Source organism: Grampus griseus, assembly GCF_964374135.1.
Source record: "Grampus griseus genome assembly, chromosome: 1".
Taxonomy (NCBI): domain Eukaryota; kingdom Metazoa; phylum Chordata; class Mammalia; order Artiodactyla; family Delphinidae; genus Grampus; species Grampus griseus.
The window spans coordinates 42,885,835-42,898,450 of record NC_139017.1 but is presented as its reverse complement, the minus strand read 5'-3'; the positions used below and the strand labels follow the sequence as shown (position 1 = coordinate 42,898,450).

Genomic DNA, 12,616 nt, shown 5'->3' with positions numbered 1-12,616 from the left:
TCCTCCAAGTAAAAAGATAAAATCTGCAAGCCAGTGATGTTTTTTCTAAAGGACAGACTAAAAGATTGAGATCTGGTGTTTAAACACTTCAGCAGCTTAGCCTTACTGCTACTTGTTGCAATCCTTGTCTCTTGGCATGTGATGGACTGTCGGAGGTGGTGACCAAGCACCAGCTTCCTGCAGGAAGGAATCTAAGAGGCTGACGAGCCAGGAGGCACACGGCGGGCGCTCAGCCCCTCTCAGATCAGCACGTCTCTCTTTCCACTGTCCTACTTGGCAGGAAGTGCTGCTTTCCCTGCAGCCTTCTGCTCCACGGCCATGGTCATGGGTGGCAGTGCAGACTGGTGGACAGACAATGAGCTTGGGATTAGAAATCTAGGTTTCAATTCTGACTCTACCAGTCATAATAAGGTTGACCTAGGGGAAGATCATTGAGCTCTTCGAGCCTCAGTTCCCTCCCCTGTAATACTGGAATAATAACACCTGTGACACAGCAGTGTCAGGAGACTTCATGAAGAACATGTATAACGTGTCCTACACATAGCATATGCTCACTAACATCATTATTAGTGCTATGCTTGTCTCTCCACCTGTACGTCACACAAATCCTACCCATTATTCACTGGCTGAGTAAACTCTCCTTAATGCCACTCTTACCACCACTTTATAGAAATGATCACAGTCTCCCAGAAGTCTGAAAGCACAAACTGGCTCCACTTATGCCACGAACATTCACTGCCTTCCAGCTTCACATGGTCTCTCCTGTTCGCATTAGTATTTCCCAAACTAGATCGCCAGCAAATCGAGGAAGGGATGATGTCTTATTTTAACTCCTTTACCGCATTCATTCAATATTTACTGAGCCCACTGTGGACCAGGTAATGGCCCACACAGCCCCCGACCCCAGGCAGCTGAAGTCTGACTGGGGAGACATCTGCAAAAAAGATGCAATGAGAAAAATCTTGGGAAGGGCCGGGCCCAGAGCTCTTCCCAAATAAATGGGGTCTATACTCCCTGACCCCGCTCCTTGACCCCTGACTGTGAGGGGCCCCTGCACATGTTTCCATAACAACCTGTCCTTTCCTTAGTAGAGACTCATCTCACGTCACAGCCATTTCTTATTTACTGATCTGGTCCCCCGCAGCAGACCATAAGCACCATGAGGGCAGGGCTTACATCTCTCTCATTCAATGCTCCATCCTCAGTACTCATGATGCCTGGCACACGGCAGACACTCAAGAAATGTTTGCTAACCAAATAAAGAGGTGCTCAGACTCGATTGACTGAGGTTCTGGGGAACTGGCAGGTAAATCTAATGTATGTCTTCTTAGGGACCATACTTATTCATGTATATTTTAGAAAACATTTCCCTGGTGGGCTTTCCTCCCCTCACCAATTTTACTGTTTTTTTTTTTTTTTTTTTCCCCCCGGTACATGGACCTCTCACTGTTGTGGCCTCTCCTGTTGCGGAGCACAGGCTCCAGATGTGCAGGCTCAGCGGCCATGGCTCACGGGCCCAGTCGCTCCGCGGCATGTGGGATCTTCCCGGACCAGGGCACGAACCCGTGTCCCCTGCATCAGCAGGCGGACTTTCAACCACTGTGCCACCAGGGAAGCCCTCCCCTCACCAATTTTAAAGAAGGAAAGGAACATGATTTTCTCTGTATGATTTTGCCCCAGCTGTCTGTAGCTGTCAGCCTAGCATTTGAGAGCCACAATAAAGGCTGGATAAAAAGCAGCTGAAGAGGTGTGAAACTTGATTAGTCAAGTTCCTTGCTGAAAACAGAGGTAAACCACTCTTCATCCACCTTCACCTCTTCTCCTCAAGCTCTGAGGACATCCCACAAAGGAGCCAGGTGCCACACTCTACTGGCATAACTTGTGATCCATGGCTACCAGCACCAACTGCTACCATGGTGATCTGGAAGTGCAGGGAAAGCACTGAGCTGGGAGTGATGACACGGGCTTGAGCCCAGCTTTGCTTCTGACTAGCTGTGCGACCTTTGGCAAGTTACTCCACAATTTCCTTATCCAAAAAAAAACAGAATACTACCTGTCCCATGGAGTATTGAGAAATTCAAAGGAGACAATAGACATAGAAACAAAAGACTTGACTATAGCAACATCTCCACAGGATAGCTCCCACTTGGATGAAAATTACATTTGAAAAGGGAAAGAGGATTTTGCAAATGACATGGGTATCCAAAAGGTCAGAGACAATACCCCTCATCCAGTTGGCTTCCCACTGTCAGAATTTCCTAACATCTAAGACTATTGTTGTAAACGCTTCGGCCCAGTGCAGTAACCCAGCTACGAACAAGTAATCCAGTGTCTTCCCACAACACACAGTCAGATATTTTTGTCACCATAATTGTCATTTACAATAACAGACAAGGCTTCCAGGGAAAGCACACCCTCTCTGCAATCCTTCCACAGCCCCCTTCTCTAACTCTTTTCCCTGCCCCCAACAACACACACACTGAAGAGAACACTTTCCCCTACCCAACATTCCAACATAAATCAGCAAGGGAAGCAACAAAGTGCAACTCTGAGGTCAGATAAGATTGGGTTCAAAACCCAGTTCAGCCACCTCTTACACTGTGACCTCAGATAAGTGACTTTGTGTTTCTGAACCTCAGTTTTCTTACCTGCAAAACAGGAATAATAAAGCCCATGTATGAGGTTGTTGAGTAGAGTTCCCAGCATGGCATCGGCATATCTTGGTGCTCAGCGCACGACTGTTTCTAGTCCCTTCTCTCCTCCAGGGAGAGGCACTATCACTCCATGTGGTACCATTTCCTACCCAGTGAAAATCCTGCCAGTCAGGATTGGAAAGTGATGCTTCCCAACCACACAAATGACTTTCTCCTCCTTTAAGAGCTTCCCCGAACTTGCTCTGCAGTCAGGCCAATTTTTTTTTTTTTTTTTTTAGAGAAGCTTTGTATCTAGGGAACCTCACATTTTAATGGCCTGTACATGAAACACTGCAAGGCACCTGATATTTTATGCAAGTTCAAATCTGTGTAAAGTAGAGCATACCCAAAGGACTAACAAATGACTGAGAAGCATCATACTTTGATGAGTCCTAGAAATGTAGTACAAGAGAGGGAATGGGGGTGTGGGGTGCGGCCAGGGAGAGAACTACCACTGTTTGAACACCCCATGTGTGAAGCACTGTGCTAGGTACATGGCATCATTTCATTTTTTCAGCCTACAAATATGATCAGGGAGGGGCTGGCATCTCCATTTTCAGCGGAGGAAACGGCCAAGGTTCAAAGCATTAATCAAGAGTAGAGTTCTATGCAACTAGAGATGATCATACTAAGTGAAGTGAGTCAGAAAGAGAAAGACAACTCTCATATGCTATCACTTATGTGCGGAATCTCAAATATGACACAAATGAACCTATCTACAAAACAGAGACAAATTCAGACACAGAGAACAGACTTGTGGTTGCTAAGGGGGGAGAGGGGGAGGGAGAGGAATGGACTGGGAGTTCAGAGTTGGTAGATGCAAACTATCACATATAGAGTGGATAAACAACAAGGTCCTAATGTTTAGCCCAGGGAACTATATTGAATATCCTGTGATAAACCATAATGGAAGAGAAAATAGAAAAAGAATGTATATATGTGTATAACTGAGTCACTTTGCTATACAGCAGAGATTGTTACATTGTAAATCAACTATACTTCGATTAAAAATTTTTTTTTTTTTTTACAAAGTAGAGTTCTAAAGAACTGGCCAGTTCTAAAGCCTGTGCTCTTCCCCACATTCCATCAGTATGTGTCCAGGCGCAAAGGAGAAGTGGAAGGGCAGGGAGACCCACAGGTCCTGCCCTCTGGGAGACTAGAGTTTCACAGGAGCCAGTCAGAAATACACTTGAGGGCTTCCCTGGTGGCGCAGTGGTTGAGAGTCTGCCTGCCGATGCAGGGTACGTGGGTTCGTGCCCCGGTCCAGGAAGATCCCACGTGCCGCAGAGCGGCTGGGCCCGTGAGCCATGGCCGCTGAGCCTGCGCGTCCGGAGCCTGTGCTCCGCAACGGGAGAGGCCACAGCAGTGAGAGGCCCGCGTACCGCAAAAAAAAAAAAAAAAAAAAGAAATACACTTGAGACAAGAAAGGTAACTATGAAGTCACAAGAATATTTACAGAGCAGTGTGACTCTAACTGCAAGTAAGTAAACCCAAAGCAGGGTCTTTCAACCCTAAAAGTATGGAGACAATGAAGGGCTGAGAACCAGGAGGGAGTAACCAGAGACCGTCTTCTGGAGGAGAGGCGGCAGGGCTACAGAGGACAGAAAGTAGCCTGAGGTTGTGTTAAAGATGGGGAGACCCACCTGAAATGCAGAATGGCAGACAGAACTTTTTAAAAAATCAGGTTCTAAAGAAAAATAAGCTGATTTGCTGGCTAGGAAAAAAACTCTAAGAATAAATGAGAAATGAATAGTTATTTCTGCCATAGTGTTCTGGACACCGCCCCATTTCCCGAAATAAACATAAACCCAAAATGAAATTAAACAGCATTCCCATGCTCCTGAGAAGGGAGCAGCAATCTTTTTTTTTTCTAAGAACAGGAAGGAAAAAAATTAACGGAGCTGAGCAAGAAATAATCGCTATTAACAATAAAATCACGACACCTGAATGTAGCTTTTCAACTTTTCAAAGAGCTATCCTACGTCATTATCTCATTTAGTTCTCACTTCAACTAGCTGAGATGGTCAGGAGAGCTTCTTACCCCTAATCCACAGGAAATGAAAGGGTACAACCTAAAGCAGAGAGCAGATCTAGGACTTGAACCCAAATCTCTCAACTAACAATTCAGGGATGAAGCTCCAACAGGGCCTGCCTGTCATGGAGAGCTAATGTTTGCTGGTATCAACTGAGAGGAGATGAGGAGAGGGAGAAAAGCTGAGGTAGACACACACTGCTGGTCATCCCTCACTAACTGTTCTCCTTGTCTATATTACTGTATTCCTACCTGGATACATGACCACCCACAAGACTACATTTCCCAGCCTCCTTTGCAGCTAGGTGTGTGGCCAGGTTACCAAGCACCAGCCAATGTGATATGAACAAAGGCAATATGCACAACTTCCTAGTCTTGTTCTCAAAAGGAAAGAGTTTAGCCAGCCTTCCCCTTCTCCTTCTTTCTGTTTTCTGGAAAAAGAATATATGGCCAAAGCTGGAACGGCCATATGGGATCCCAATATGGAAGTCATGTATTTAAGACAGCAGAGAAACCTGGTCTCTGAGGACGGCAGAGCAGCCAGACCAGCCCCAAGCTTTTAGGAAACATAAACCCTGTTGATGCTACTATTACTGTGTCTCTGTCCAGTAACAGAACCTGTACCCTAACTAATAAAGATGTTTTGCCAGTGTCACTGAATACCACTTCTAAAACTCCAGAACCTTCTCAACTGTTTGGATTCAACAAGACCATACATATTTATTAAGAGTCTGTTATGTGTTTGAAGTCTCCTAGGAGTATCTTTACAGCCTCCAGGGAGATGTGCCCAGTCATTTTGGAAAAAACAGTATATTGGCACAGAATGCAAAAAGGCATATTCAGCAAAGGTGAATGAAAAGAAATAAGAATGGTTAAACAAAATCCTGAAGGAGGCAGGGAAAAGCTTGCAAATAATAATCTAAGCTGAAAGGGGGCCACAAAGCATACTGCATGGGGGTCAGGTGGTAGGGTCAAAGGTGCGGAGTGCAGGTTACTAGTGTCCGTTCCCTCCAAGAAAGGAGGTGATATAAGGAAACCCTAGGGCTGAGCCCAGTTACTCTCTTAGAGCTCCCAGCCCCCCACCCGGGGGAGGGAGTAGGGGAACTTGACTGAAGCACAAATCAGGATGAGATCCGGCCCAGCAGAAGAATTAGGAGGGGCTGCTGTGGACTAAATAGATACTCACAAGGGTCCCTTCAGCACTGACATTCTGCTCTGGATTTAAGGAGCTCAGATGGGGGAGGAAAAAAAAAATTCAAAGAGACAGGTGTTGTGCAGTGCTGGGGGGTGGAGAGTGTCTGCCATTATCAGAGAGAAAGGAAACAAATGTGGCTTAATTATAATGACAGGATGACAGCAATGACATTATGAGGAGAGAACAGGAAAAGCACAAAGACCATATTAAGAAAATGGGAACTGTCACTTCACCATCAAATTCTCCCTGGAGAGTATCCCCCAGACAGGGTCATGTCCTTAACCTGAGAAGGATACCCCCAGATAAAGGGACTCTCCCCCACCCCCAGCAATCCCTCTTGGAGGAGGTCCCTCAAAGGCCCCGGCAAGGCTCAGGCCACAGGGGAGGCTCCACCTCCAGGCCTTAGTCACTGGCTGGTGGGCAGTAGGGCCCCGACCACCACTAGACCACTGACTCCTGGCAGTGACACCCACAGGTCCAGTCTCCGACCCTCAGAGTCCATCAAGGGAGGCACTCAGTATGTGCCTGCTGAGTGGGGGCATCCTCTCCCAGGTGACACACTGAGGGCCAGAGTGGCCCTCTGTTTCTCTCAGCATCACCAACACACAGGCGGACCAGATGTGCAAAAGAGGGAACCTACCCATCACACCTCAGGGTGAGCCCTTGCTGGAGATCACCAAAGACCCACGCGAGGACGGCAGGAGGGTCAGGGCAGGGCTGACTTGCCCCCGACCCAGGTCAAGACCCCAGGGTGGAAGTCAGACATACAACCAGGCATCTGGAGACACCATAGATCATCTACACCCAGAGATGACCACAAATGCTCATTTTAGCCAAGTCTTCACCTCTTCCTACTGCAGTTTTCTTTTCTTTAAATCAGAAATGAGAAAGGTGGGCAAGCTTGAAAATATTTAGTTTTCCAGTTTCCTGGCATCCTCTGGGGAATTAGCCAAGTTATAATAAGATATTCAGTAACAGAGCACAGAGAGGAGAAGCAACAGAGGCTTCTGGATAATCTATAATATGGTTAATACAGGGCAACAGAATAGTCAAGAAATACTATTACTAATGCATGTAAAATTCGATGCAAAGAGGAGAAAATCACAATGTTACCAGTACTTCAAAGTCCATTGGCCTTGTGTCTCTCTACTCTCCTTGAGGAATGCTGGCCTGACTGCCGGAGGGACGGGGAGGGAGAGGCACTGACCCCTTGGGATAAATGCAGGCTGCGGTCAGTGCTCTCTGTTGTCCGAGATCCTACTTCTGGGGTTATCCAATCCCGGGAACCACGCAGTAAGGATGCAAGCGTGCACATGTGCATACAGGCAAAGTAAGATAAAAGAGAACCCCATAAGTCTAATAAGACATCAGCAGCTGTCCTGAACAAAGGTTCGGAATGTGAGTTTACAAGGATAATTACCACCACATTACACAGAATGAAATAACTCTGTTGTTAGCACCAGAATTTGTCCGATGTCACGCGAAAAGGGGAAGAGCTGTAACTGTAAGTGACAGGTGGCTGAAAAAATGGTTGGCTTCTGAAGCACCTGGTCCCGAGTCTGTACCGTAATCTTGTTCTTCAAACAACAACTGGCAAGAGTACAAACACTTTCCACTGCAGAAACTACCAGTTTGTTCAAATTCATGCAGAGAATTTTCAAAGTGTGAGTGTGCCAGTGAGGGCAGGCTGCTGGAGTCTGTGTTCTCAGCCCACACCACCACAGGTGGGCACCGTGGGGAGAGCAGGGCTTGTGATTCAGGGAGTTCTGAACACAAATCCTGTCTGCCCTGCTTACCAGCCCTGTATTCTGGGGAAAGCAGTTAACTTCTCTGAGCTTCCATTTCCTTGTAAGATGGACTTAATAATCTCTAAAGGCATAGAGTTGTTGCGAACAGTAGTTGTACGCAGAGTACTTATCACAGCACCTGGCAACTAGTAAGTGATCAGGAAATGGGGTGACTATTAAGCTGACTTGCCTACCTAAATATCATACTTCGCTGCACAATGCAGAGGTGACTGCCTGCGTATTACACTTTTTTAAAAAAAGAAATGGAAACATCACAAAGCTCTGAGAAGGTGGGGAGAGAAAAGAGGTGATGATTATTGTTTGGGTTTTCCTTAGAGACTACAGCCAGGAAATTACGCTCTCCAGAGGAGAATGGTTTTGGAAAAACAGCTTATCCTCATATGCCACCAGAGCTGTTTTCTTTCTTTTCTTTTCTTCCAGGTAAAAAGCTGCAAGGAAGTCTCCTCATATTTGAAAGCCTTTGGGGAGCTCATGAAATGGAGCCCATTTCCTAACTGACCACCCATAGCAAATTTTCTGTAGTGCATATAATGAAGTATTTCGACTGACAGGGCGTCGCATCTTGCCCTCTAAGAGACAGAAATTGTGCACGGTGCATCTGGTTGTTTACTGCTGCCCCAAGGCTCACAAAATGCTGCAAGCACAGCCTAGAAAACTGGAGATGTTAAGGCTGAAATAGTTCTAGAAAAGTAAAGGTCTTAAATCCTTTCACATGACATGAGAAAGCGCCTCAAGTTCTAATTAAGCTAAAGCAATTAGCCACCCACAGATACTTAACGCTGCTTCCCATGGTCAGGCAATCATCTCTATTAAAACCCATTTTAAAGAAAGGAGCAGACCCCAAAGCTCCACTGGCACACACTTCCCACAAATCAATTATGCCTTAGACACACTGCGTAAACACTCAGAGGCAAGCTCCGGGCCTGGAAGAGGGGGCTTTTAGGAAAAGATGGCCTCAGACCTAACGAGGTAATTGCACAACAGGAGGCGCCAAGCAGCAAATGGGACACTTGCTGGTAACAAAATCCACTTGCAGAGGGGGACACTGGGTCGCAGATGGGTTGGACAAAGCAAAACCAACTGAAGCCTCAGTTTCCCTGGCCTTAGAATTCCCTGGTTGGCGTAACAAGGCATCAACACCACCCTGAAGGAGCACATCAAGCAGAAGGGTTTCTGCCTGCGTGTGACCAGACTACCGTCCAAACTGATGCTGCACAGGACTGTCCTCTCCCACGTCACAATGTGGCATGGAAGCACCAACAGGGTGCATCTGGCAGGTTCACAGTGAGTCAATCCACTCAAGTTCATGTGCCTTCCCCAGTCCAGTTAGGTCTAGTCAGTACTCCCTAAGTCTCCCTTTAGTGAGGGGAGTTCATTGTTGTTTCCAGCCCAAGGCTGTTTCCAGACTTGGCAACAGCAACAGCGACACAATGGTCAATGGTTAAGTGTTTGAAAATTAAGTACAGCCATCCCTCTGTCCACAGGGAATTGGTTCCAGGACGAATAGGTTTGCAGATACCAAAACCCACGGATATTTAAGTCCCTTATATAAAATGGCATAGTATTTGCATACAACCTATACACATCGTCCCATATACTTTAAATGATCTCTAGATTACTTTTAATACCTAATGCAATGTAAATGCTATGTAAATAGTTGTAAATACAATGTAAATGCTATGCAAACAGTTGCCGGCGTGCCACAAATTCAAGTTTTTGGAACTTTCTGGAATTTTCTTTTTAATATTTTCAATCCCTGGTTGGTTACATCTGAGGATGCAGAATCCATGCATACAGAGGACCAACTGTACCTTCCTCAAGAACTAGGGTTGTTTGTTTTTCAGTCAAGTTAATCCAAAAACCCATTACTTCTCAACTGAACAGAGACTTTTTTCTTTCTTGTAGATTTTTTTTCTTTTGGATTTAGAAAATTTCTCAATCATCAAGCAGACATCAAAAATGCTGATCTAGATAAGCACTGTCCAACAGAAATAAGATTTAAAATTTTCCTAGGAGCCACATTAAAAAAAGCAAAAAGATATATGAAACTATTGTGTTAGAATATTTTATTTAACCCACTCTAACAAAAATATTACTGTATAATCAATACAAAAGATTATTAGTGAGATATTTCAGATTTTGTTTTCATACTTTCTTCTTCTAGTACCATATTGGACGGTGCAGATCTAGAGCTATCTTTAAATTGACATGGAAAGGCCTCCACAATTCACTGCTCTATGAACAAGGAGTTTACCAAGATGTATACCATGATATCATTTTAACTATAAAAATCTGTTTCTGTGTGTTCAGATATGGATAGACAATAATCTGTAACACCAAAAGGTAATAGCAGTTATCTCTAAGAAGTAGAATTATGTATGGTTGGTCATTATTTTCTACTTTGTGTTCTTTTGTATTTTCTAAATTTCTTTGCAATAAACATGTACTGCTTAAATTATCAGGAAAACTATAAAGCCAGCCTTTTAAAAAAAAATCTCTCCCTTATTTTAAGCTATACCACCCTGATCCTGCTGGCACTGTAGCCATTATCCTATTTCCAGCTAACAGAAAGGATGGACAAACATAACATCCCCTGCCCCTTGCGCCAGCCACTGGCATACTTACAACCAATCATCATGATGGCCACTGCAAAGATCTTCTCGATGTCTGTGGATGGGGCGATGTTCCCAAAGCCCACACTGGTGAGGCTGGTCATGGTGAAATACAACGAGGAGATGTACACGGAATTCTTGCTGGGACCCCCTTCCCATTTCCCTGAGCCGGACCCGTTAAACTGGTAAGGGGTGCCAATGTCCATCGCCAGCTGGTAGAGCCAGCTGTTGTTGCGGATGGTCTTCGTGTCCTCGTCAAAGATCTCATAGTCCCCGATGCTGTACCAAATGCAGGCCATCCAGTGAGCAGCCAGCCCGAACACACACACCAGCAGGACCAGCACGGCTGCTCCATATTCAATGTAGTGGTCCAGCTTCCGGGCCACTCGCCCCAGACGGAGCAGCCGGACAACCTTCAGAGAGCTGAACAGGCTGCTGATGCCCTGGAAGAAGAGGAGCACAGGGTCAGGGCCAAGAAACAATGATACTAACAACTCCTTCCCGCCACTCACCAGGACTGATCTTTCAGCACAGGTATTCCCTGAGATGCAATATAAGGCAACCTTTAAAATGTTGTTTCAAAGTAAGCCATAATATGGAGAAATGTTCATATATATTTGTATACTTATGCAAAATATAATTAGAAGTTTTTCCAAGGTATATGGAAGGGAGATTTCCATTAGCTTTTTTCATTTTTTACTTCCTTTAAAAAGCAAATAAAAAAATAAGACAAATAAAATTGGAATTTTATTCTAATTATACTGTGTGTAAGTATACAAATACATACGAGCATTTTTGCATATCATTACTCATTTAAAAATAATATTAAGCCCTCCAGAAAGTAGGCATAGAGGGAACTTTCCTCAACATAATAAAGGCCATATATGACAAACCCACAGCCACATCGTCCTCAATGGTGAAAAACTGAAACCATTTCCACTAAGGCCAGGAACAAGACAAGGTTGCCCACTCTCACCACTCTTATTCAAGATAGTTTTGGAAGTTTTAGCCACAGCAATCAGAGAAGAAAAAGAAATAAAAGGAATCCAAACTAGAAAAGAAGAAGTAAAGCTGTCACTGTTTGCAGATGACATGATACTATACATAGAGAATCCTAAAGATGCTACCAGAACACTTCAACAGCTAATCAATGAATTTGGTAAAGTAGCAGGATGCAAAATTAATGCACAGAAATCTCTAGGATTACTATACACTAATGATGAAAAATCAAAAGTGAAATTAAGGAAACACTCCCATTTACCATTGCAACAAAAAGAATAAAATATCTAGGAATAAACCTACCTAAGGAGACAAAAGACCTGTATACAGAAAATAAAAGACACTGATGAAAGAAATTAAAGACAATACAAATAAATGGAGAGATATACCATGTTCTTAGATTGGAAGAATCAACATTGTGAAAATGACTCTATTACCCAAAGCAATCCACAGATTCAATGCAATCCCTATCAAACTACCACTGGCATTTTTCACAGAACTAGAACAAAAAAATTTCACAATTTGTATGGAAACACAAAACACGCCGAATAGCCAAAGCAACCTTGAGAAAGAAAACTGGAGCTGAAGGAATCAGGCTCCCTGACTTCAGACTATACTACAAAGCTACAGTAATCAAGACAGTATGGTACTGGCACATAACCAGAAATATAGATCAATGAAACAGGATAGAAGGTCCAGAGATACACCCACGCACCTATTGCCAACTTATCTTTGATAAAGGAGGCAAGAATATACAGTGGAAAAAAGACAGCCTCTTCAATAAGTGGTGCTGGGAAAAGTGGACAGCTACATGTAAAAGAATGAAATTAGAATACTCCCTAACACCATACATAAAAATAAACTCAAAATGGATTAAAGACCTAAATGTAAGGCCAGACACCATCAAACTCTTAGAGGAAAACAAAGACAGAACACTCTATGACATAAATCACAGTAAGATCCTTTCTGACCCACCTCCTAGAGAAATGGAAATAAAAACAAAAATAAACAAATGGGACCTAATGAAACTTAAAAGCTTTTGCATAGCAAAGGAAACTATAAACAAGACGAAAAGACAACCCTCAGAATGGGAGAAAATATTTGCAAATGAAGCAACTGACAAAGGATTAATCTCCAAAATTTACAAGCAGCTCATGCAGCTCAATATTAAAAAAACAAACAACCCAATCCAAAAATGGGCAGAAGACCTAAATAGATATTTCTCCTAAGAAGTTATACAGATTGCCAACAGACACATGAAAGAATGCTCAACATCA

The 12,616-nt window shown here is 44.0% G+C and overlaps 1 protein-coding gene across 2 annotated transcripts in view; it reads right to left on the bottom strand.

Moving 5' to 3' along the window:
- Nucleotides 1-12,616, bottom strand: part of KCNH1 (potassium voltage-gated channel subfamily H member 1) — a gene marked incomplete at both ends in the record, with an annotated part of 411,965 nt that overhangs the window by 220,887 nt on the left and 178,462 nt on the right. For both annotated transcript variants that reach the window (XM_082657054.1, XM_082657055.1), the window contains one exon: nt 10,354-10,783. In XM_082657054.1, the coding sequence (XP_082513180.1) occupies nt 10,354-10,783 (430 nt within the window). The remainder of the gene's footprint in view (nt 1-10,353; nt 10,784-12,616) is intronic.